The 22,921-nt window shown below is 43.0% G+C and overlaps 1 protein-coding gene across 5 annotated transcripts in view; it reads right to left on the reverse strand.

Annotated features, from left to right (window-relative positions):
• IKZF1 (IKAROS family zinc finger 1) overlaps positions 1-22,921 on the reverse strand; it is a 77,243-nt gene that overhangs the window by 2,508 nt on the left and 51,814 nt on the right. For 2 of the 5 annotated variants that reach the window (XM_081885845.1, XM_081885844.1), the window contains exons 4-7: positions 21,820-22,074; positions 11,998-12,165; positions 10,033-10,158; positions 3,772-3,906 (exon numbers count right to left, since the gene is read on the reverse strand). In XM_081885845.1, the coding sequence (XP_081741971.1) occupies positions 3,772-3,906; positions 10,033-10,158; positions 11,998-12,165; positions 21,820-22,074 (684 nt within the window). The remainder of the gene's footprint in view (positions 1-3,771; positions 3,907-10,032; positions 10,159-11,997; positions 12,166-21,819; positions 22,075-22,921) is intronic. The other 3 variants (XM_081885846.1, XM_081885848.1, XM_081885847.1) reach the window with 3 other exon arrangements.

Here is a 22,921-nt window from a genome sequence, read left to right on the forward strand (position 1 = left end):
ATTTTTTATTATTCCAGATTCAGAATCCCCTACATCAGATATTCAATAACAACTTTATGGGCTATATCCAGTTCTTTAGACTGGCATTTGAAATTAATTGCAGAAACTGATACATGAGATGGACTCCAGTGACTGATCTCAAAATCTAGATTTAAAAAATTGAATCTTTTTTCTTAAAAAAAAGAATGATAATATTTCATTTCAGCCTTGCAAATCATTTTGCTTATGTAATCCCAACTAAGGATGCTGGAGACTTCCATCAAAAATGGAAACACGACTGGAAATTCCCACAATCTGCCTGTTTGTCAGAGGCCATGAACAGAAATCATGCAATCGAATATGAATGATAAGTCACTATTGTTGTTTAAGGCCACACATTATTTCTTTCTTTCTGCATTTACATTACATTACATTCTGCATTGTTTTTGACGTTTCCATTACACTGAAATTAATTATGTCATTAATTACATATGTTTCAGCCATTGCAGATAGTGAGACAAATAATGTAAGCTTTAGTGGAAGTTGAACCGTAGCAGAACAGAAACAGCCCTGATTGTGAGGGACCCATGATGAACCCAGGAAGGGATGGAAATTGCTGCCTCTTTACATTCCTGATCAGCACAGATACACATTTCAAAAGGATCTTGGTAATTCTATGTCAAATCTCCCTTCTGTTTTTGGAATCCCTTTTACTTGTTAGTGATTCCTATCAGAAAGGGTGAACTTTGTGGGTCATCAGCTGGGCTTGGCAAGATGCCCCCCCCCGGCAGCAGCTGTCCCTTTGTAAACACAGCCTGCTGATGATCCTGCACAGAGAAGTGCAGGTGGGATGAGAAATGTTTCACCCAGTTCTCCTCCCCATAGGAATTAGCAGGCTGCCCAGTCTTTGCTGGCACAGAATGAAGGCCATGACTGGGCGGGACTGAAGCAGAAAAGAAAAGGAGACCCCTGCAATGGTCCTGCACTCAGCCCGAGATCTCTCTTGCCCACACAATACAGGCCCAGCAGGGCCAGGGGGGCAGGCCAGGTAGCAGGGACTCAATATGAGGGCCAAGCTACAAGTTGCATGCAGACTCCTTTGGGAAAGGGCGGTTTTCATTGTGCAAGACGCATGCAGGGAACGTTCTCTCCTCCACCACTTTTCTGCTGCAACTCCCCACTTCCTCTCAGAGAGGTTCCAGATGCACATTTGTGGAGGCAAAAACATCTGGTAAGGAAAGCCAGCTGGAGGGAGAAGAGAGGTGATGGCAAGAGGAAAGTCTAAATGCCCTTCCTCTTCCACCGCTGAAAGCCACCCTCTCCCCAAACTGTTTTTCCTTAGAAGGAGCAGGCAGCCTGGATGCGCCTGCATATTTACCTCTATGGCACAAATGGCACAGCGGGGGGGGGGGGGAGAGAAGAGGGAGAGGTCATTTATCCTGGGACAATGGCATGGAGGAAAGGGTTAAATTTAGGGGGTGAGATTTCAGACTTGAATCTAGGCATCCCCTTTTCTAAAAATTAAGCACAGACTACACTGAACTGTGATGACACATAAAGATCGTGCAAAAGAGAACAAAGAAATAAAATCATCCAAAGGGCAAGTTAGATTCCGCTTTGTGAAGAAAGCAAAGCTGGGGCGGGGGGGGGGAATTTGGGCTCCCTTGGTGCTATGCTGACATGAGCCCTACCTTCTGAAGCTGAGCCTGTGCCTCTCTAAATTTGTACTGTCATTATGGTATCTTCTTTCACCACACTCTGAATAACTGACAGGAAATGCTGTTCTTCTAATCTGGCAGCTCTTCTTATCACGAGGGTAAGGAAGTGAGAGTCTGCCCTCATCCCAAAGCGGGGCACCACCTTCACAAAAAATGTTCTCGTCAAATCTCCTTAGTTCGTTCATGCGATAGACGTGTACTTTGACTATGGAGCCTCCCTCTTCCCTACCAATCAAATCTGGGGGAAAGCAAGGAAAAAATATGTCAGGGACATTTCTGCATCTGCCATTAAAAGGTAAAGGGACCCCTGACTGTTAGGTCCAGTCGTGACCGACTCTGGGGTTATGCGCTCATCTCGCTTTATTGGCCGAGGGAGCTGACAGTTTTTCCGGGTCATGTGGCCAGCATGAGTATGCCGCTTCTGGCAAACCAGAGCAGCACACGGAAACGCTGTTTACCTTCCCGCCAGAGCGGTACCTATTTATCTACTTGCACTTTTGACGTGCTTCCAAACTGCTAGGTGGGCAGGAGCAGGGACCGAGAAACGGGAGCTCACCCCATCACGGGGATTCGAACCGCCGACCTTCTGATCGGCAAGTCCTAGGCTCAGTGGTTTAACCCACAGCGCCACCCGCGTCCCCATGAGGAAAGTCTATTAGGACATTATTCAATCAGCCATGTGTTAAGATCACCCAGGAGGCTCTGCAAGAGAAGCCCAACTGCAGAAGCCCACCGAGGAGCAGCAAAGGCTAGAGCTGTTTTAGCAGTGATGCCCCACACCTGGAACGCCATGTCTCAGGTGGGCTCAAGAGCCAGCCCTCCTCTGTTGTGGCTCCTGTGGAACTCCCTTCCCCTAGAGGCACAGGTGCTGGGAACTCAGGTGGGCTGCCACTGCCGAGCAAACACATTTTTATTCTCATGGGCATTTGGAGTAAATTGGTGATAGCTGCTTACTAAGCTTTATCTTTTCTTATGATGCTGCATTTTATTGATTGGTTTCTTAATTCTTGCTTTATATCTTTATATCTTACAGCTGTGGGATCGTTATGATGTGATGAAGGGGAGTCTACAAATTTGGTAAAGAAATAAAAGTAAAATAGGGAGGTTTATCTGGCCACTTCATTCTCCTCTATAGGAAGGTTTTCTCCCTTATTCGAAAATGCTTGGAGTAAGAAATCATGCTCTACAACTCTGATTTTTGTGTGGTTTTATGATTTGTGCTGTGCACCTGGATTTATTTTGAATGCTTCAATTTGTATTGATGGAATTTTATGTATTGTTGTATTGTGCTTCATGCTTTGTTAGGTTACTCTGAATGCACTGATGGAAAGTGGGATATCATAATTTTAGTGAAAACTAGGCAGGAGAAGATGATTTATCCCACTCTCTTGTGCAACACCACGTGCAACAGCGCACCTTCTCCATAGAGGACCTGGCAATTCTGGTCCCAATAGATGTTTTGAAAGTAAACACAATTGCGTTAGTGAACTTAATATGTATGTCTCTCTCTCTCTCTGTTTGTGTACACACACACACACACACACACACACACACACACACCAGAGAATGTGATAATGTGGGAGAAGCAATAGACCAGTAAAGTGCCCTAGAGAAGGAGAAGCAGAAATGGGTAGAATCTCTGATAGGGAAGGGCACTCGGCAGTCTAGTGAATGATCTTAGAGCACATGATTCTGTGCGGCTGTTGAAACTAAACAGGTGTACCCTGATCACTTCCTGGACAAGAGACCACTGGAAGCCCCAGGTAAGCCACTGGAAACTTTCAAAAGACAAAAAGATGTGGTAGGAGGAATTGTTTCTGTCTTTTCAGATATATATCTGAAATCTTATATGTGCTTTATCATGTTGCAACAAACAAAACACTGCAAAGGTTTCCGAGATTGAAAGTGCTACTTAAATGACTGATCCAAAATTTTCACAAATTACTGACTGGAGCTAGGAGTAGCTTGGAACTGAATCTCTTGGTTAATTACTTTGCTCTTCCTGTTGCAATAAAGAAAAACAAAATTGAAAAATCCAACCATGTAAAGGAGGCAGCAAACATTTAACTCTTACCAACAAATTTCTGAGGCATAGAACTCTTACGTTTGGCGACGTTACTTGCTAGTCTGTCCAACATAAGGGATCGCTCTGATCCCATCTTGCACAGGTCTTCAGCCATTTCGCTCTGGCTGGTTTCCTCTTTCATGACTGCAAAAATTAAAAGAAACAAGATATCCTAAACAAACAGTCATGGAAAGTTCCAACTTTGCTGAGACACAGTCTACAGGCAGGCACAGGGAGAGAAGGTTTGGGATATCCAAGGCTAGTTTCTCAAAGCAGATGGCATAGTCTGAATGAATTGTTTTAGCACTGTGAAACCATTTTTAAATTCCAAAACCAGTAACAGTTTTTCACCATAGCTTTGTATAATGGCATTATGATATGGGCAGTTTTATTTTAAGTCAGAGCTTTCCAAAATGTGTGTTGTGACACGTTAGAAAAACAGTGTGCAGTGTGCAAGTGTGTCATGCAAACACTCTTATAAGGGGTTAGTTTAACTTCTGGTTTGCTGGTAAAATTGAATTACTGTGTCGTGAAATGATGCACATCTAAAAAGTGTGTCACCAACATGAGAACTTTGGAAAGCTCTGTCTAAAGCACACAATGCAAACTGAATCATCTCTATCTATATTCTTGTGGACTCTCACTCCCAAAATACCCCCCCAAAAGGCAATAATTTACCCTTGCAGAAGCCATGCTGGTTCTGTTTCAGCAAGGTCTGCTCTTCTGTATGTTTGGCAGTTGCATCTTTATCAATGCTAAAGAAACAACAAGTCTTCCCAGAGCAGATGCTAAACTAGCTGACCTGTAGTTTCCCAGATCCTCTTTTTCAAACTGGTGCTACGTTGGCCATTTCCCACTCCTCAGATAGGCTGATATTAGGGACAAGTGACGTGGTACTTTTGTTAGATGAGCAATTTGACATTTGAGTCCTTTCAGAACTCTTGCATGGGTGTCATTCAGTCTCTGATTTGCTAGGTTTAAACTTGTCAACAAGGCAGAGAACTTCGTTTTCCTCCACTATTTGTGTCTTCCTTGGGACCTCTTCACAAGGAAGTTAATTCAGGCACAGGGGTCTGCCCTGCATCTTCTGCGGTGAAGACAGATGAAGACAATTCCTTGACCACCTTCTCTGCAATCCCCCCTTCAAGTGGAGCCCATAATTCTTGTACAGGCCTGGCTTGTCCCCAGATGTTCCCCAGTGCCTAACAAATCGAAACCCCTCCTTCTGACACTACCATCTGATCCGTGTATTGAGATCACAGAGCTGTGTTCTGTGCATGGAACCAGTTACCGTATATTTCAGAGAAGGCTACCCTGAAGGTCCTGGATGCCAAGCGCTTACCTAACAAACCACATTTTGCTTTCAGGACTGGATGAATACATTTCCTTCCCATCACATTGACGTCAAGAGGCAGCATAACTCCTCCCTAGCACAGTCTTATCAGGCTCTCCACATGACACCTGAAACCTTTGCACTAGGCAGGAAATCTCCACAAACCCCTCATGAAGGAACTACTAGGTTTGGGTCGGAAATTCAATTCAGCTCTCATGAAAGACAAACCTACCTGATCTGCATTTTTCAAATCCATACACAAACCAAAACAGAGCCATCCTACAGAATTTGAACTTCTAATAATTTTACAATGTTGTTCTCCAGCCAAGGTGTACAAAAATGCTACGGAAGTTACGCATAAAATACATATATTGGTGAAAACATTTTTTTAAAAAAGTATTAGGGGAAATATTAGGGAAAACTACATTTAAAAATTTTCTCTTGTGGGAAATTTCAAGAAATAATAATTGCAAACTGATGTGGAACTATGGAGAGCTGAACTGAAGATAGAAAAAATTAGAAACCAAAATGGGCAGGTTGCCCATCCCTATGAATCCCCTCCTACCAGGAGCCCCTCATTCCCTGGAGCATCCCCGGTATGAGAGCATAACTGCTCTTTTAAAGCAACTGTCATGGATGCTTTAGCTGAGACTCCTGCACTGCATGGGCTGGACTAGATGAGCCTTGGGGTCCCTTCCAATGCTCACCCTCGGAACGGGATCCAGCTGCCACACCTGTGAAGGCTTCCTCTGTCTCTCAGCTTTTCCTGGCCAGCTACCGTGGACTAATGGGATCGAAATAATTCCCTGAGGGCTGGGAGCTCCTTCTACCCAGCAACCCATGATTCCAGCAGAGCAGGCAATCACACGTGTGCCGTTCTGTGAAAGAGGCTGGATGGCCCCACCCCCCTGCTGATTTACTACTTTCATGACTGTTTTTGTTGGTTTTTTAGTTAGTTAACTTTGGAAGTTGGGATCTGTTAGGTCACAAGGGGGGGGGGTGCCCTGACTTGCTCACCTTGTTGCTGAAGAGTTGGGAGGTGATATTATGACCACCCTCAAATATCCAAAGGGCTGTCACATGCAAGATGGTGCATGCTAGTCTTCTGCTGCTCCAGAGGGGACAACCTGAGTCAATGGCTTCAAATGACAAGGAAGGAGATTCTGACTAAACATCAGGAAGAGCTTTCTGGCAGTGAGAGCTGTTGGGATGGATTCCTCAGGAGGTGGCAGGCTCTCCTTCGCTGGAGGCTTTTAAGCTGAGGTTGGGTGGCCATCTGTCAGGGATTCTTTAGCTGGGATTCCTTTGGACTACCTCCCAATTCTATGGCTCTGTAACAAAGTGGGGCTGAACTCCTGGGCTCAACCAATTCTAAAGAGTAAGAATGTTAAAGGGGGATGGATTTGAGTTTGTTTAGTCCCCTGGGAGTGGAGATTTTTGTCAGGATAGATTCCAGTGAAGATTAACTTCCTGAGATGTTTTCTTTTAAAACTGAAACTAGCTTTCAGTGGGTTTTACAAGCTGACTTGGTGTGAGGCTTCGTGTTTGACTTTACCTTCTATGGCACACTTATAAAAGCTTCCTGAAATTTAAGGCTCGTCCTCTTCAAATCAGCAAAAGTTTATTAGTAAGAAAGATACTTTATTTTAAGCTACTCTGTGAACCCAGAGATTAGTCAAGCAAGGCTGTCGTTTTCACCACCTGCAGTTGGTGGTTGTGATATGACAAGGGATGGCGGAGAACTTTGCAATAGTCAAATGTGAGCTCTGCAGCTGGTTGCCTGGTTGCCAATGTGGTGAGCACTAGTGATCTTCAATTTTACACACACACACACACACACACACACACACACACACTTAATGACAGTATTTTCGAACCCAGGAGATGTTTAATGATGTTTTGGATACTAATACTATTGTCACAGGCTGGTTGGATGCAGAGGAGTGTTGGGAGGCCCCATCCAGGGAAGCCCTAGGCAACCCCCTGGGGAAGAAGGCTCTTGGGGGTTGGTGGTGGGACGACAATGAGAGGTCAGAGGGAGCAGATTGGGAGGAGGAGGTGTCGGAAGCTGAAGAGGAAACAGGGCTTAGTGAGCAGGCAGAGTCTGGGGCAGAAGCAGAAGGGGGTTAAGAGGCCAAGAGGAGGCAGGCTGCTGAAGAATCCAGGGTGTCTCCCCCTCCTGCTGTGAGGGAGGAGTCTTAGCGAGCGGTAAGAAGGGCCATCATTGAAGCAAGACCTACTGGGAAGGGTTGCTGTGACCACTAGGCATGCTCTGTTTTAGTTTGTTTGAATAATTAACTTCACAGACCCCAGTGTTTTTTATTGCTGACCTACACCTGACTCTGGTTTCTGACAATTATTTTGTTTTGGAGTTATCCTTCTCAAATGTGTATTCCACTGAATTCTGTTTTGTTGAGGCAGTGGTGGTAGCCATTAACATTAATTGCTCTGTTTCTTATCATGTCTCCCTGTCTCTCCATTACAAGACTTCCTATGTGTATGGGAGCGTTTAAGGTTGTAGTGCTTGTAGTACTGTTAGCTTTAGAAATATGTAAGCAAATACATTTTAAAGGAACTAAGGGTTCTCTGAGCTTCTGAGTCACAGTTTCGTATATTACAAAGCACACAAGCTTTCTTTAATCTCATCTCTCACAATCTATTCACCATATATTAATATCATGTTTTTAATTTCTCATACAGAAGGGGGAACAATGCAGACCCTTTCCCCATGGAGGAGCACAGAGATCACTGCAATCCAGCCTCTCCCTCAGAGCTGAGGTTTCATAATGCACAAATGTTTTGTGTTAACTTGAATGTTTAGAATGTGAACCTTTCTAAAATAATTATTGCTAATGCTGCTTATTTTATATTAATAAATAAGTCTAAACAGGGTACTTTTTTTTGAAAGAAAATGATTTTTACAAGCTTTGCAAGAAGCATGGGAATGGAGAGTGAAGGCGAGAATTGTACTCCTCCCAACTCCTTGCAGCACATGTCCTGCTGTGGCTCTCCACTCCTTGCAGGGACATCCTTCACGAGGCTGCCGCACCATTGCTGACAGGCCTGAGGCCTTGTCAGCCTAGAACACCTGTGCTCAGAGAGCGGTCTTGGTTGCCCATTTGCTGCAGGGCAAGGTCAAGCTGTTACTATTAGCATATAAAGCCTTTATATACTATTAGTGTATTAAGTATATAAAGCCCTTAACAACTTGGGACCGTTTTACCTGTGAGATGGCCTTACTTTGCGTATGCCCTCTTGAGCAGTTTGATCAGCTAAAGGTGCCACGTAATGCCCATTCTGCACTGGTAAGAATCATTCAGAGTGGCAGCACCTGCACTTGGGAACTCCCTGCCTATTGAGATCAAGCAGGTCTTTCACTGCACTCCTTTTGACGCCTGCTAAAAACAACCCTGTTTAGGCAAGCCTGCCCAGATGCTGCGAAAGGTGAGGCTTGTCTAAACAGGGTTGTTGTTTTTTAGCAGGCGATGATATTTTGTTTTGTTTCCCAAAACATCCAATGGCATCCAGTAACAGTAGCAGGACTGTAGATAGAAGAGTAGGAACAGAACAATATCATTATGTAAGGCTGAAACCTAAACTATTCCTCCTCAAAACTCTGTGGAAAACTCACAATGAATCTTGTGCATCCTCACACATCTATATGCCTATCCCTGGAATCCATAATTCAGCAGAGACAGGAAATATACCCCTAGCAAGCAGGCAGATTATGGGGCTGGTTTCCACTGAGTTCTGCACAGCAGACAAGCTGGAAGGTGTACAGAGGAGGCCGACAGACGATCCAGGGTCTGGAAACCAAGCCGGGTGAGGAAAGGTTGAGGGAGCTGGGTATGTTCAGCCTGGGAAAGAGGAGACTGAGAGGAGATATGATAGCCATCTTCCAATATCTGAAGGGCTGTCACACAGATGTTGGATGGTCATCTGATGGATGCTTTAGTTGCAATTCCTGCATTGCAGGGAGACTAGTAGTTGACCCTGAGGATCTCTTCAATCCTGTGATTCTATGATTTCCTGCAAAGAGGTCCAGGTTCTCCCCCTGCTCATTTTTTCCTTACAAGCAGGTCTGTGGGGCAGGTCGGTTTCACTGCCTTACAATGCCACTCCATCCTCAGAAAGACCCCTTGGCAACCTTTCACCCCAAACTCCTTGTTAATAGCACTGCATCTTCACAAGTGTGGTGTGTTTATTCTGCACTACATACCCAAGATGGTTCCTTGTATCAACTGGACTTTTTTATGGGGGTTTCCAATAGATTCAACTCATGCTGAAGTATGGTGCTCTGTCTGTTCATATGGATCACATATATGAAAGCTGTATTTCCTCTACATGTAAGACCTGTGATGTGGATACCCTGTGCCCAAGGGCCCCCGGAGAAGTGAAGCAGGCCCTGGCTCTTGCCAACCAACTGCTGGGGCCCCAATCCACATCGTACAGTGTCTGTGGCTCAGGAATTCCTGCTGACATCCCTGCTGGTGGGCTGATGGAAGGGGAATGCCTGTATCCCTACTGGCATATGCAAACAAAAAGGCACAGCAAGAGAAAGGAAGGCAAAGATGCTACAGGGACATCCGGGGGGGGGGCTGGTGGTAAAAGGCAGAGGAGTGCAAAAGCCAAGCAGGAATCCCTTGCCTGAATGGCTAGTCAGAGAGGAAGACAAAGGGGCTTCTCCACCTGCCCCCTCCACCCGTGGGAACTGAAGAGTACTTTCCCACCTCACAATGAAGATTGTATCCCAGCATTCTCTGCAACACTGAAAAGCACCCGGCCGCATGTCTCTGTGCCGCTGCTGCCCTTGGTGACCCTTCATGTACCTGTGCTTGGGCGCCTCATGAAGGGGGGCGATGCTGCCTGCAATGCTCCGGCAGTGGCACGGATTACAGTCAAGGCCTTAATTTTGCCTTTCTGCTAAGTACTCTTACCCGGGTAGAGGCCGCCTGAGAGGTTCATGGTTTGCAAATAGTTGTGGCAACGCTCTTTATGTTCTTCCAAAGAGCTGCGCTGTTTGTAGCTGCGACCACAGTATCCACATTTGTGGGGCTTGCCAACTGCAGGGGGAAAACGGAATTTACTATAGAAGCTAAATTAAATAATCCTGATAATAACAGAGTCAAATAACTGCATCAAGCAGATCCAAACATCTAGAATCAATGATCCACTCAGAAACAAGAAACAAGCAACTCTTTTTGTACTCTAGGTGCATAATGTCACAAGGAAACTATTTCTACCCAGAAGTACCGTATTTTTCGTCCTATAGGGCGCACCGGCCCATAGGACGCACCTCGTTTTTTTTTGGGGGGGGGTAATGAATAAAAAAAAATATTTTCCCCCAGCCGCGGCTGCCGCCCCAAGCCTTGCGCGCCCGGCAGGACCTCCTGCCGGGTGCGCAAGGCTTGCGGACACTCGCCCGAAGCACAGGGAGCCCTCTGGAGGGCTCCGCGTGCTTCGGGCGGCAGGCTGCCGCCCCAAGCCTCGCACACCAGGTGGGACCTCCCGCCAGGCGCGCAAGGCTTGCGGAAACTCGCCGGGGCTGCAGGCTGCTGCCCGCAAGCCTTGTGAGCTCGCGGGAACTCCCGCCGGGCTTGCAAGGCTTGCTGATAGCTTCCTGAAGCCTGGAGAGCGAGAGGGGTCAGTGCACACCCTTGCCTCTCGCTCTCCAGGCTTCAGCGAAAGCCTGCATTCGCCCCATAGGACGCACACACATTTCCCCTTCATTTTTGGCGGAGGAAAAGTGCGTCCTATGGGGCGAAAAATACGGTAAGTACTATTGAATTCAATGGGGCTTAGTCCCAGATAAGTGGGATAGGATTGCAAGCTTTAATTACCACCTTCTCTTGTAGAAGTTTCCAGTAAGGGTGGAACACTAATAAGAAGGGACCTAAATCTGACAAATTAGAACTTGTTCAAATCCTGATTCAAAGTACGTGTTCAGTACAAATCTACTGGTAAATGCATTTTTGATGTCCTGCTGCACCCAGCTGATTCTTTAAATTGTTTGGAAGCAGTCATTTTGATTTTCATATACTGAAGATGGGAGGTTTGTGTAGTTTTGTCACAGAAATATTTTAAATGCCAGTACTCAAACCCAGTGTCGATGAAGTAGTAGGGTAGTAAAGTTGTAGGACACCATTGCTATTTCCAAACACAGATTCCAGTTTTCCTCCATTTTTGTCTTGAGCCTAACACTTTCTTTGGGAAGGTGTATTTGGACAGCCTCAGGTTCATAGCAGGAACAGAAGAATTCACTTTAGTGCTTACATTCAGTCAAGTTCAAGTTCTTCATGCAACACATGAGGAAGGGTAGTTTTCCTTCTTTTAAACCTGCCTTTGAAACTCAGCATTTATTTATTTTTGTTTGCCTTGTGCTACTTACATTGTGAGTGCATTGACCGGTGCTTGAATTGCTTCATTCTTATGCATAATTCCGATGAACTGTTGGCCCTAAATCAGACCTCTGCAATTTGTGATCCACCAAACAGAACACAGCCCACAGCTTTGTATTATGGCCTGCCAAGGACTCGGCAGTTTCCCTGTTCTTAAAGTCCTAAGCAGGCGGCAAGAATGGAAGGACCCTCAAGTAGTCCAGCTTACATGGTGGTGGGCTGCACTTGGCTTAATGGGTCAAGATGTGCAAGCACACATGGGGGGCAAACTGACAAGCACAGATATCTATCTATCATCTATCTATCTATATCTATCTATCTATCTATCTATCTATCTATCTATCTATCTATCTATCTATCATCTATCTATCTATATCATCTATCTGATATCTGCCTGCCAGCCAGCCAGCAGGCCTCTGAACCAGTTGCAGATGCACCCCTTGACCTCTGGCCTGGGCAGGCAGCAAGCACATTGTTTCCAGAATTTCTAACGTGGACACCTACCAGAATGGGTCCTCAGGTGGCCCGTAAGAGCATCTCTCCGACGACAAGCATAGTTACACAAGTGGCACTTGAACGGCTTTTCACCAGAGTGTAACTTTATGTGACGGAGAAGGTTTCCTTTTTGAGTAAAGGATGCCCCGCACTGATTACAATGGAAGGGGCGTTCGCCTACAGGGAGAATGAGAGGGAAAAATATGTGAGAACAAAACTCTTACATTGTTACAGGAGGAAGATTTCAGTGAGAAAGTTGTTTTCCAACTGGTGCTCTATGACTTCCACCGGCTGCAGGTTTGATATAACATGAGCCTTTCAGACTAAACCTGCCAGTTCCTTAACGCTTCACTGGCTGGGTCAATTTGATCTGAAAATCTAATTTTTTTTTCTAAATCAGAATGGCACATCACAATGCAAATTCAAACTCATTTAAATAAAGTGACTGCAACATTTTGTGTTGAAGAGCCACTCTTCCTGATCAGCAGTTTTGGAATAAACCAATATCCAATTTTGCATGTTGTGGCATTTGGTGGGGTTTTTTAATGTGGCTTTTTTCAAAGGGTCTTTAAAATATGCCACTGAAGCAGCAAAATAAAAAGGAAACTCATTAAAAATGCATTTCAGGATCACAAGTTCATTTCAGCGTTACATTCTTATATTTAAATGAAAGGCACTTCATTATAACAGTTATAATAACTTCTTTTCATTTACATTTTCCCTGTATTTTCCCTTTCAATTTCTTCTCCATTACCTGGCTGTCCCTAAGCAGCCAAATCAGGAAGGAGACAGAGAAAAGCATTGGGGGGGGGGGGCAGAAAAGAGAAGTTAAGACAAGGCAAAGGAAGCTGTGTCTTCCATTCAGAAGTCCTGACCCTCCTTGGAGGCCGGATCCTGACAACTCAGGTTTTCTGCTAATGTGTCTTTGTGTTTCTTCTGTTTTAGAAAAGTTGTTCAGCGCAACTGGGGCAAATTAGCACACATTATCCAGTTTGATTGGGGATACTAAGATTTATAAATGCGATTGTTTTATTGCAAGATTGCCTTTTGAGGAAGGTAGGCTCTTTGGGTTACTTCAATGAGTTCCACAAGCACGGCTAGTCAACTAAATATTTTGAAGTTGATTAAGCATTTGCTTTTTAAATAGTTTAATTAGATTTCAATAAATGTACATTTTGCCAGGAACTCAATATTTGTTAAAATACCAATGTAAGCCAGGAAACACTGACAATAAACTAAAGCTACCAAGCATTTTGGGAAGGAAAGACCATCTTTATTATCATTTTTTCTTTCCATATTACAGTAACACACCAAAACAAAAAACAAAAAATCCAAAAAAACACACACAAAAGTGTACCTTACCTCTCGGTATAGGCCAATTAATTTTTTACCTCTGTGATTAATCATTTTTATTGGTTAATTAGTCAACTAATGTTTTAATTAATTTTAACACTAGTTACATTTACAACACTTATTTCTTTATTTCAGGAATTTAAAAACCACACTACACTCAGACAGCATCTAAGCAGTGTACAGAAATAGAATGTATAATACATATCATAAAACAGCATTAAAACAAAAACTTGCAATAAAACAGACTAATTTTGGAATAGTTTGGGAAATAGTTTTTAAGAAACATCTAAATGAAGTTTGACACCAGCTTCGTTTCTAAGGATTCCAGAGACCTGGTACCACAACCCTAAAAGCATGTCCCCAGCATTGTTTTGCGACAGGGTCATGTGACACCATCAATTTCTCCTTCTACAGATCTAAGTTGACAGTGTGGGTGTCATAGGAGAGAGAGCTTCTCAGACAAGCTGGTAGACAGCCATATAGAACTTTATACACCAGAAGTAAAAGCTTGAATTGGTAGCTAGTGCAATGCATTCAACATAAATGTCATGTAATTTATATGTTGCTCCAGAGAGCAACTGTGCAGCAGATTTTTACACTAACTGTAGCTTCCGGAACAATACAAAGGCAGCCCCATATAAAACACATTACAGTAATCAAGCCTTGATGTTGCCAATGTGAGGACGGCTGCTGTCAAGCTATCCCTGCCCAGGAATGGTGGGAGCTAGCAAAGCTGGTAAAAGGCACTCAGAGACATGGAATAGGACAACATGAGGTCCAGGAGTACCCTCACGCTACACACCTGCTCTTGCAGAGGGAGTGCATTCCCATCCAGAACAGACAACTGGCTAATTTCCTGGCCCTGGGGACCCACAAGGATTCCATCTGGCTGGGATTCCGTTTCCATTCCAAGCCTTGGACAGCACCTTGGACAGCAACACAAACACCTCCAAAACACCCACCCACACCCCAGTGGGAGACTCCCACAGTCAGAGAGAAGTCCCACCCATCACATAACTGCATCTTAGGAGAGCAACCCACTCCCGCCTAGGTTGTTCACCCCTAACTTACGCTCTCACAAGACAAAAAAAATTCCTTCCAGTAGCACCTTAAAGACCAACTAAGTTAGTTCTTGGTATGAGCTTTCGTGTGCATGCACACGCATGCACACGAAAGCTCATACCAAGAACTAACTTATTTGGTCTTTAAGGTGCTACTGGAAGGAATTTTTTTTGTTTTGACTATGGCAGACCAACACGGCTACCTATCTGTAGCTCTCACCAGAGAATAGGTTGGAGGTCACACAACCCCTCCCTGCAGAACTCCTCCCTCTCAGCAAGGAGTGCCCATCCATCCCATGCCACCACAACACTCCCATAAACACAAATTGAAACAAACAGAAAGGGACTGGCACCCTCATCCTCATTGCAACCCCAAAGGTGCAACCCTGAAGGGGTGACCTGTTATAACAGTGTTTACTGAATATTCTGCAGTTTCCACAGGTGTTTCTGTCTCCCTCAGGATTCTGCCAGGACTCAGTGCTGCAAAAGCTGCAGAGCTGCCAGCGAAAGGGGAGCAGGTGGCCTGAATACTCTCACACTCCCTATAGCCACAGGTAAGTATCTTCACTTAATAGGGAGAAAGGCCCATTGAATTCAGTATGCAATTAAATGATACATGAAAAGGACCCAGATACCTGAAAGGCCTGTATGGTGTAATGGTTGAAGTGTTGGACTAGGACCAGAGAGACCAGGGTTCAAGACCCCAATCAGCCATGAAGCTCACTGAGTGAGCTGGGAACCAATCTCGCAGGATTGTTGTGAGGATAAAATGGGGAGGTGGAAAATACCATCTTGAGCTCCTTGAAGGGAATTTGAAGTAGAAGTGCAATAAGTAAAATTCTGTGCAGCGTATTTTTCACTTTAGGGGGGGGAAGTCAAGAGATGGGGAGTGAAGAACCTTAGAAATGTGCATTGCAGAGGGTGGGACTAGATGATCCTCAGGGTCCCTTCCAACTCTAAAAATCCATAGGCTAAGAAGAAGCTTAGCGTCTAAGAAGCTTAGCGTCAATATTTATGTTCCTAGATGTGGAGAAAGCCTTTGACAATGTTGAACGACCCTTTTTCTTTGAAGGACTAGAAACATTCAAATTCAGAAGCAAACTAGAGCAAAGTTGTGGGACACTTATAAGCTGAGCATTAGCCTCCCTAAATACCTTTTAGCATAAATGTATGACTTTGACGCTGCTGTAAAAACATAGACACAAAGATCTGTTTCATCGCAATTACTTCCGGTCATATTTTGAACTTCCAGTGGATACTCATCACTTTTGACTAGAAATATTTAGTTTCATTAATACTTCAAGAAAATGAGTATACCAAAAGTGAATTGCTTTGGAAAAGATGCATGTGTTAGGCTAAATTGTATAAAATATTGCAAATTGTTTATTATAAAGAACAATTTTAAAACTATATTTTAAATTGGGGAAAAGATACAGTGTAATTGATAACATTTGCCATGAGAACATAGCTAAGATTCTGGTACTAACCTTTAATAGGTGCTTAAATTTGGGAGACTTGTTTTACAGTAATTTCCAGTTGATACATTACTCCTGAACATTTTCATAAGTTATATAGTGCATTAGATAGCAAGTATTGGAAATGTCAGATGAATGTTGAAGCTATTTTGATATGCAGAGAACATGCAAATTTGCTATGTTATACTAGGGGTATAAATATTTTATTATTATTATTATTATCATCATCATTAGAAACAGATAGGAGATGTAATATGAATTATCAGTCTGATAAAATTAGAATTGGACTATCTGCTGTTCATGTTAGCTTACACACAAAAATTATCAATGTGTCATTGCGAAATGATCTCGTATATTATCACAGCTGCAAAATGATGCGATACAAAATTTGTAATAATAGTAATTATTGTTGTTGTTGTACTCCGCCCATATGACTGGCACCTATTCCTACCATATTAGAATGGGAAGCTAAATAATTTTTTTAGCTGCTCTTAATATTTGTAAATGTTTCATTCATTCATTTCTTCATTTGTATTGTTGTGCTGCATAATTGTTTGCTGCCCTGGGCTCCTTTGGGTGCAAGGGCTGCATAGAAAATTAATTAAATGATAATGCAAGTAAATCTCATACATATGTTCAAATGGTTAGCTAATTTTATGAGAATGAGGATACAAGGAAGCAGGCTGAGGAGCCTCAGGAAGAAGGGAAGAGGGAGGTCTGCTTACAGTTCTCCCAGCTTTTGCTTCACCGGCAATTGGGCTGAATAGTCACCCCAATTGTGTGCTCCACTCTGGAGCCATTTCAGGATTTTACGGGGAGGAGCAAAATAGAGAGGAGAGCAGAGCTCATAATATTCAGATGAAAGTCAAACCCTGAGACCTCTGGGTATAGGTCGGTATATTAACAACAACAACAACAACAACAACAACAACAACAACAACAACATTATATTGTAGATTCTCCACCCCTGATGGCACTTATTCATATAGTTCACTAAGCGTGAACAAGAATGAAACAATCACAGCATCAGTTTTCAAAGGGAAACAGAACGCATCCCGATAGTAGCCTAGTGACCCTATTCAGCATTTCAATAAACAAACATAGGTATTATCGTAAAATCTTAATGCGAGGGCAATTTCAAGGACACGCCCTGCAGCTTAGAAGTGGTCAGGCCGCTATTTGACATGTTAAGTGGTGGGAAGTCATTTACGAAGAGCTTACGTGGCCTGCCATTCAGCTAAGCAGAGCAGGATTCACCTTAGAGATTTTCTTACAAACAAGTGAATTTTGTTAAATAAATATTCAGCACAATCCTGACTGCACAGTGGCTAGCCTAGAACAGATCTGAGACGACCACTTTAACAAACAATAGGATACCTACAATGTATGGGAACTCTGGTGGAAGACCCTGACTGCAATGTGCTATGGTTTGTATTCTGTGCTACAAATAGCAAAGCAGGGGGAGTATAAGATCAGTCCACTTACATTTAAGTCCTCACTGTTAATGAAAAATATCAGGTACTTATTTTGCATATCTTCACTTGGCAGGTGTGTCTATTAAATGTAATTATGCCTTTTAACCAGGGTCACTCATTCATCACATTAGGCACTTGCCATGCAAGAGGTGTATTCATTTATCAAATATTTATTTAAGGGAATGCAATATACAGGGTTTACTCAAATTAATGGGTTTTGCAAGCCTCACGTGTTCACCAGGCACATACCACATGTCAATAATAGAGCATCCCTTTTTACTTCTAGTTTTAACAGGGCTGCACAAAGGCTGAGGGAGGAGTTATGTCTGCTTGCTGTTACCTCCCCGTTGTCATATTATAATGGTGTAATTGGAGCAATTGCACTAGGGCCCATGTCAGCAACCTGAACATATTCAGTGTCTTCATTTCTTTTTTTCCTTTTTTTAAGTCTCCAGTCCTCTATAAATGAATGTTATAAAGCAAAATATGCCAGCAACCTAAACATTTCTGTGAGATGACCCAGCCTGGTTGCTCCCACCATTAAGTGTTTTTAGCCAATGGGTGAAGTCAGAGCTGTGATTCAAAAGTCAGGTTTTTTGGACATCAGACTATAAAAATTGTTTATTTCAGAAGGCTCAAAATCAGTTACAAGCAACATGGAGTGAACTGCTGTCCTTTGGAAAATGTTAGCTTTTCCTTTCTGCTCTTCTTCAAATTTTATTCCAAGAACAAGAAAGCAGAGGCACAGCAACTGTGGGGGATCTTAGCACAATAAACACAAAACCTTATAAATAGGACTAGCAATGTCTTTTCTCACACAGAGTTCCAGGTTCAAGAGGAGAAACTGTAGAGATCAGGAAGGTAAGGCATGCCCAGAGCTTACAAGAATGCTGGAAGAACCTCTCCCCAGTTTACGTTTCTGTTTCTAGAAATAATAAAGCCAAAACAAATCAGATAGATGTGTCCAAGCATTTTTGCCTTTTCACCACACATTGGTACTAAGTTTTTTGTATGAGCAACTTGTATGAGAAGTGTCAGTCCACAAATCCTTAATAAATATCATGTATGTCTTCAGATGTTTTCCTTTCCTTGGAGCCTTGTCTATACATCTCCACATTTCCCAAATGACATTGAAAGCCACTTGGCTGATGCAGCGACCTCAAAATTTCAAAGCCCATGAAGAGAGTCCTCTCTACAAGTATTTGCCCTCCCCCAGCTGGGTCCCAGGTCTAGATAGCAGCACCACCATCCAAAGCCAGTCCGAGGGCCAATGCCAGGCATAGGCACCACCTTAGAGGGGCTGGGCTCCCCTTCCAATGTTCAGAACAAGCAGGGGCGGAGGAGATGGAGCATGGAGCCAACAACCTTTTCTCCTCCTGTCGTGTAAGGGAAAGACGGGCAAAGCAGCCCTGGGCTGGTGATGGTGGCAGGAGGAGGAGGAGGCCAAGTGCAAGAGAGGAGGAGCCATTGAACCCGTGCTGCTGCGTTTGGCTCCGTCCCTTGGATGCTTCCAACGCCACGCATGCGTCTTGCCCCCTCCCATCTTTAGCACAACTTGGTGCCTCTGATGTCAGGCAAGCAGAGGATCAAGCATGGGTTCAAGCAAGTGACAAATCCTGGGGTGGTCAGGATTCCAGGCCAGGTTCAAGACACAGTGATGGTAGACAGGCCTCCAGCCTAGCACTGAGCTAAAGTTGCTAGAACCATACCCAGAATCCAGTGGAATTCCACCCGCTGTGGAATTCAAGCAGGACCCTACTCATGAGAAGACCTTGACTCCTCTTTCCCTGAAGTCTGGCACTTCTCCTTATGGTGTGGGCTTAGGGCTGGTTCTGCCTCAGCTTCTGAGGCTGAATTCTCCTGCTGCACGGACGTCCCCCAAAACAGCCTAGTCCAAGAGCGCAAACTCATCCTCATCCCCAGATCTTGGACTTTGCAGCGTAGGAGAAGTGCAAATTCAGAGGATGAGCCACTAACTGTGCATTGAAATTACTTCAATTGCTATCGATGAGGTGGCTTATTAGGGAACGGCATGGAACAACTTGCCATGTGGGATGGGGCAGGGAGGTTTGTGAGGGGAAAATACACTGTTATGTTGCTTCCTGCTCTTTGGCTACTAGTGGTAGAGATGCTTCAGCTGAGATTCCTTCATTGCAGGAACCATTGGGTCCCTTCCACCTCTACGATTCTATGACTCTTTATTGGAAATCTATCCTCCTGTTCTTTTTTGCTCTACAAAGTCACACATTTGGCCAGCAATCCACTTTAGCTAAAAAGGGGCAAAGAAAAGGTGGATTTGCTGCCTTGAGACCTGCAGAGAGAAAAATGCTTTCACTCCATGAGTATGAAAGAAAAGGGTTAAGGATTGTATTATATTGAGGAAACATTGGCTATTCCTGTGAAGGGGGAAGAGAATTGTGCACAGTTGTTGCCAAATGTGGCAGAAAACCTCCAAGGAGATCTCCCTGCCTTGTTTGTGCAGCTGGCCAATGGAAGGAGAGCACACCATGAAGATGTTCAAGATAAACCAGTGGGCAGTGAAGACGAGGTGGGGGGGGACAAGGCATGCTTGGGGAAAACAAAGTGCAGTTTGTTTGGCATTGGTGGGTCTACTCATGGTTTGTTCAACAAACCGTGGTTAAAACAAACCATAGCTTAACACTACATGTGAACAAGGTCAATATTACATTTCTGTCTCTTCAGGATTTATTCTCCAGTTCTTCAACTTACAGTTAATTTGTTTAATAATTGATTCTTATGTTCTTATGCTTAGCTATTTTATCACTCAGTTGTTTTAACTGTTCTGATAGTTCCTTCTGCATTTTGTCAAAAGTAATATTTATTTCCAAAGCATCCTATTGTTTTTGATATTTCACATTCTGTCTTGAGTTTGCATTCTGATATAAGTATTTTTATGATGAAAAACCTGCCAATTTTAGATAAAAAATTCTCTTGATGCTTGATCTACAAAATCTTCTCTATATTCCTTTTTATATATATTTATTTTGAAAAGTTATCTCCATCATTATCTGCTTAATTATGCTGTTTGCACAGAAAAGCAAGCCCCCGCCACATATTAACACAAATTATTTCTTAAGAACAAGAAGCGCAATCCAAGCAAATTCAAAATCCACAGTATTTTAGACTGTGCCTCAGGCACGATTCTTCTCTTCTTTTTTACTTTGTTTTTCGAATTATGCCATGAAGCTCTTGTAAAAACCAGTAAGAGTTTTTACAACCCATAACAGAACAGTATGAACTTGCCTGCATACACAATCAATTCTCTTTTTACCAAATGGCAACAAATTAATCTGGGCATGATCCATTCACAGCGCAGGCCCAGTGCCCATGGCGTAACCAGATCATGTCCTAATTGTTCAGAACATCACTTTACACAATATGCCTAAACTGAGATATGTACATAGATTATTTAGGACAATGTGATTAACAGTAAAACCTTTTAATAAAGTCAGCCTGAAAATTTTCAGGAGTTCCCTCCTGAAAATCAGAAGGGAACTCAAGTCTATTGTAAACTGTATCATATACTGATCATGTTACAGGGCTCACAAAAATAATAAAAATTGATAATCACTTTTTTCTAAAGGAAGATATGAAAATATCAATAACAAATTTGGTGCCCTGTCCTACACCACTAAGGTCATTGATCCATTTTTTAGGTGTCCATCTATGAAAATTTTGTCCAAAACAACGTATTTGGTTTCAGTTAATTTTAGGGTGATTTTGGAACTGATATCCCTGAAAAGTGTGATGGAAACAGAACGTATAAAACAGACATTTTTATAAACATCATTAGGATCACTTTCAATAGTTGTTAGCAGAATAACTATATTTGTCACCCCACATATAAAAGTTAGGACTTCAAATGTCAATTTCAAGCTCCTTTAAACTTTTAGATACAAGTGTGTGCATTATTGCACACAAAGCCTGATTATATGTTTAAGGTGGCCTGTTTCATCCAGAGTGAAATAGAAAGGCACACCTCCATCCATGTAGTGTGAATGAAGACCACAACATTTTTGTTGTTGTTGTTGAAATGCACATTGTGATACAGATGAGCATCCTAGTGTGTATTTGTGTGTGTGTGTGTGTGTGTGTGTGTGTGAGAGAGAGAGAGAGAGAGAGAGAGAGAGAGAGAGAGAGAGAGAGAGAGAGAGCACCAATGCGTACATGCACAGTTCCCAATCCATCAAGGAAATTTATGTGTAGAAACTGTCTCTTTTATCTCTCTCTCTCTGTTACTGGAAGAGAACATTTGTGACTTATGATTTAATGACATAAAATTGATTAGAATTTGAGGAATCCCTCATTTGTGTTTGATGAAACCATAAATACTCAAGAGGTTCTATGTAGCATGTAAGAAAGAATATGTTCCCCAGACTCACATAAATAAATCACTTCCTACTGGTATGGCTAAATGGGGGGGAAAAGAACTGTTCTAGGCCTTACCAGTGTGGCTCCTCTTGTGAACCATAAGAACATTGGGACCGATGCAAATTATCCCACAGACATCACACTTTAGCTTTCCGTTAGGGAGTCGAATGCCTCCAACTCCTGACATGGCTTTGCTGCCATTGTGTGAGCCATTCATTTTTTCTCCAGAGGCATCAAGCATTCGTAAATCCTCCGCACATTCTTCCCCATTCATTTCACAGGCACGCCCATTCTCTTCATCACTCTGTGCCTCTATTTTAATATTACTGGCTGAAAGAAATAATAGAGGGATGCCACTCAGTGCTTTTAAAAATAAATAAATTTAAGGAATAAAAAACATTGTGGCAAAAAACAGTAAACACACAAAGGAAAGCATTTCTCAGCAGGATTCATGAAACACTTCTATGGCACTTGCATTTCTATGTGTGCAAATAATTATTTCAAGCACATGTGAAGTATTAGACAATTATGATTACATGGATACCTTAAAGTTTCATATCATTATGCTTTAAGTCCCAATATTAGCATTAGCAGGGACCCCTTAAGGAACAGCCAGTATTGCTTCTCTAGAAAGGTGTGTGGACATCAGGACCAGTTGCTAGATGGGCAGCAAAATGCCCCTCAGAGACCAGCACACTTGACTGATGAGCTAAATCCAACTTGATGGGCCACAGATTGCACAGCCCTGGCTTAGGGGAACGGATTTGTACTTTGAAGAAAGAACGAAACCATATACATGGTTCAGGTCTTCCTAGGGATGCTGGAATAATCTGTTGAAAGTGGATTGATTACCAAGTGGATTTCATTCCCTCTATCCTCTAGCCCCATCTTGACACGGACTCAACTTACAATTTAAAAAAACAAACAAACACGCGCACATTATATGTAAATAGACATGTAAAATGCAAAGCAATCATTCACATATTCATCAATGCGTAATTGCTGCTGTTCTCCCAGGGGCTTCATTGGTTTTCTTTTTCCTGAAGTACTTTGCTGATTCAGTGCGCATCTAAGTTGTTGTCTGCAGTCCTAGCCAAGCCTACGTGGAAGTGGATCCCACTCCAAGGTTAGTGGGATTATTATGACTGTAGCCTTCCTAATCACTTCCTAATGTGAA

Source organism: Podarcis melisellensis (genome assembly GCF_964234715.1).
Source record: "Podarcis melisellensis genome assembly, chromosome: 13".
In the NCBI taxonomy this organism is placed as follows: Eukaryota; Metazoa; Chordata; class Lepidosauria; order Squamata; family Lacertidae; genus Podarcis; species Podarcis melisellensis.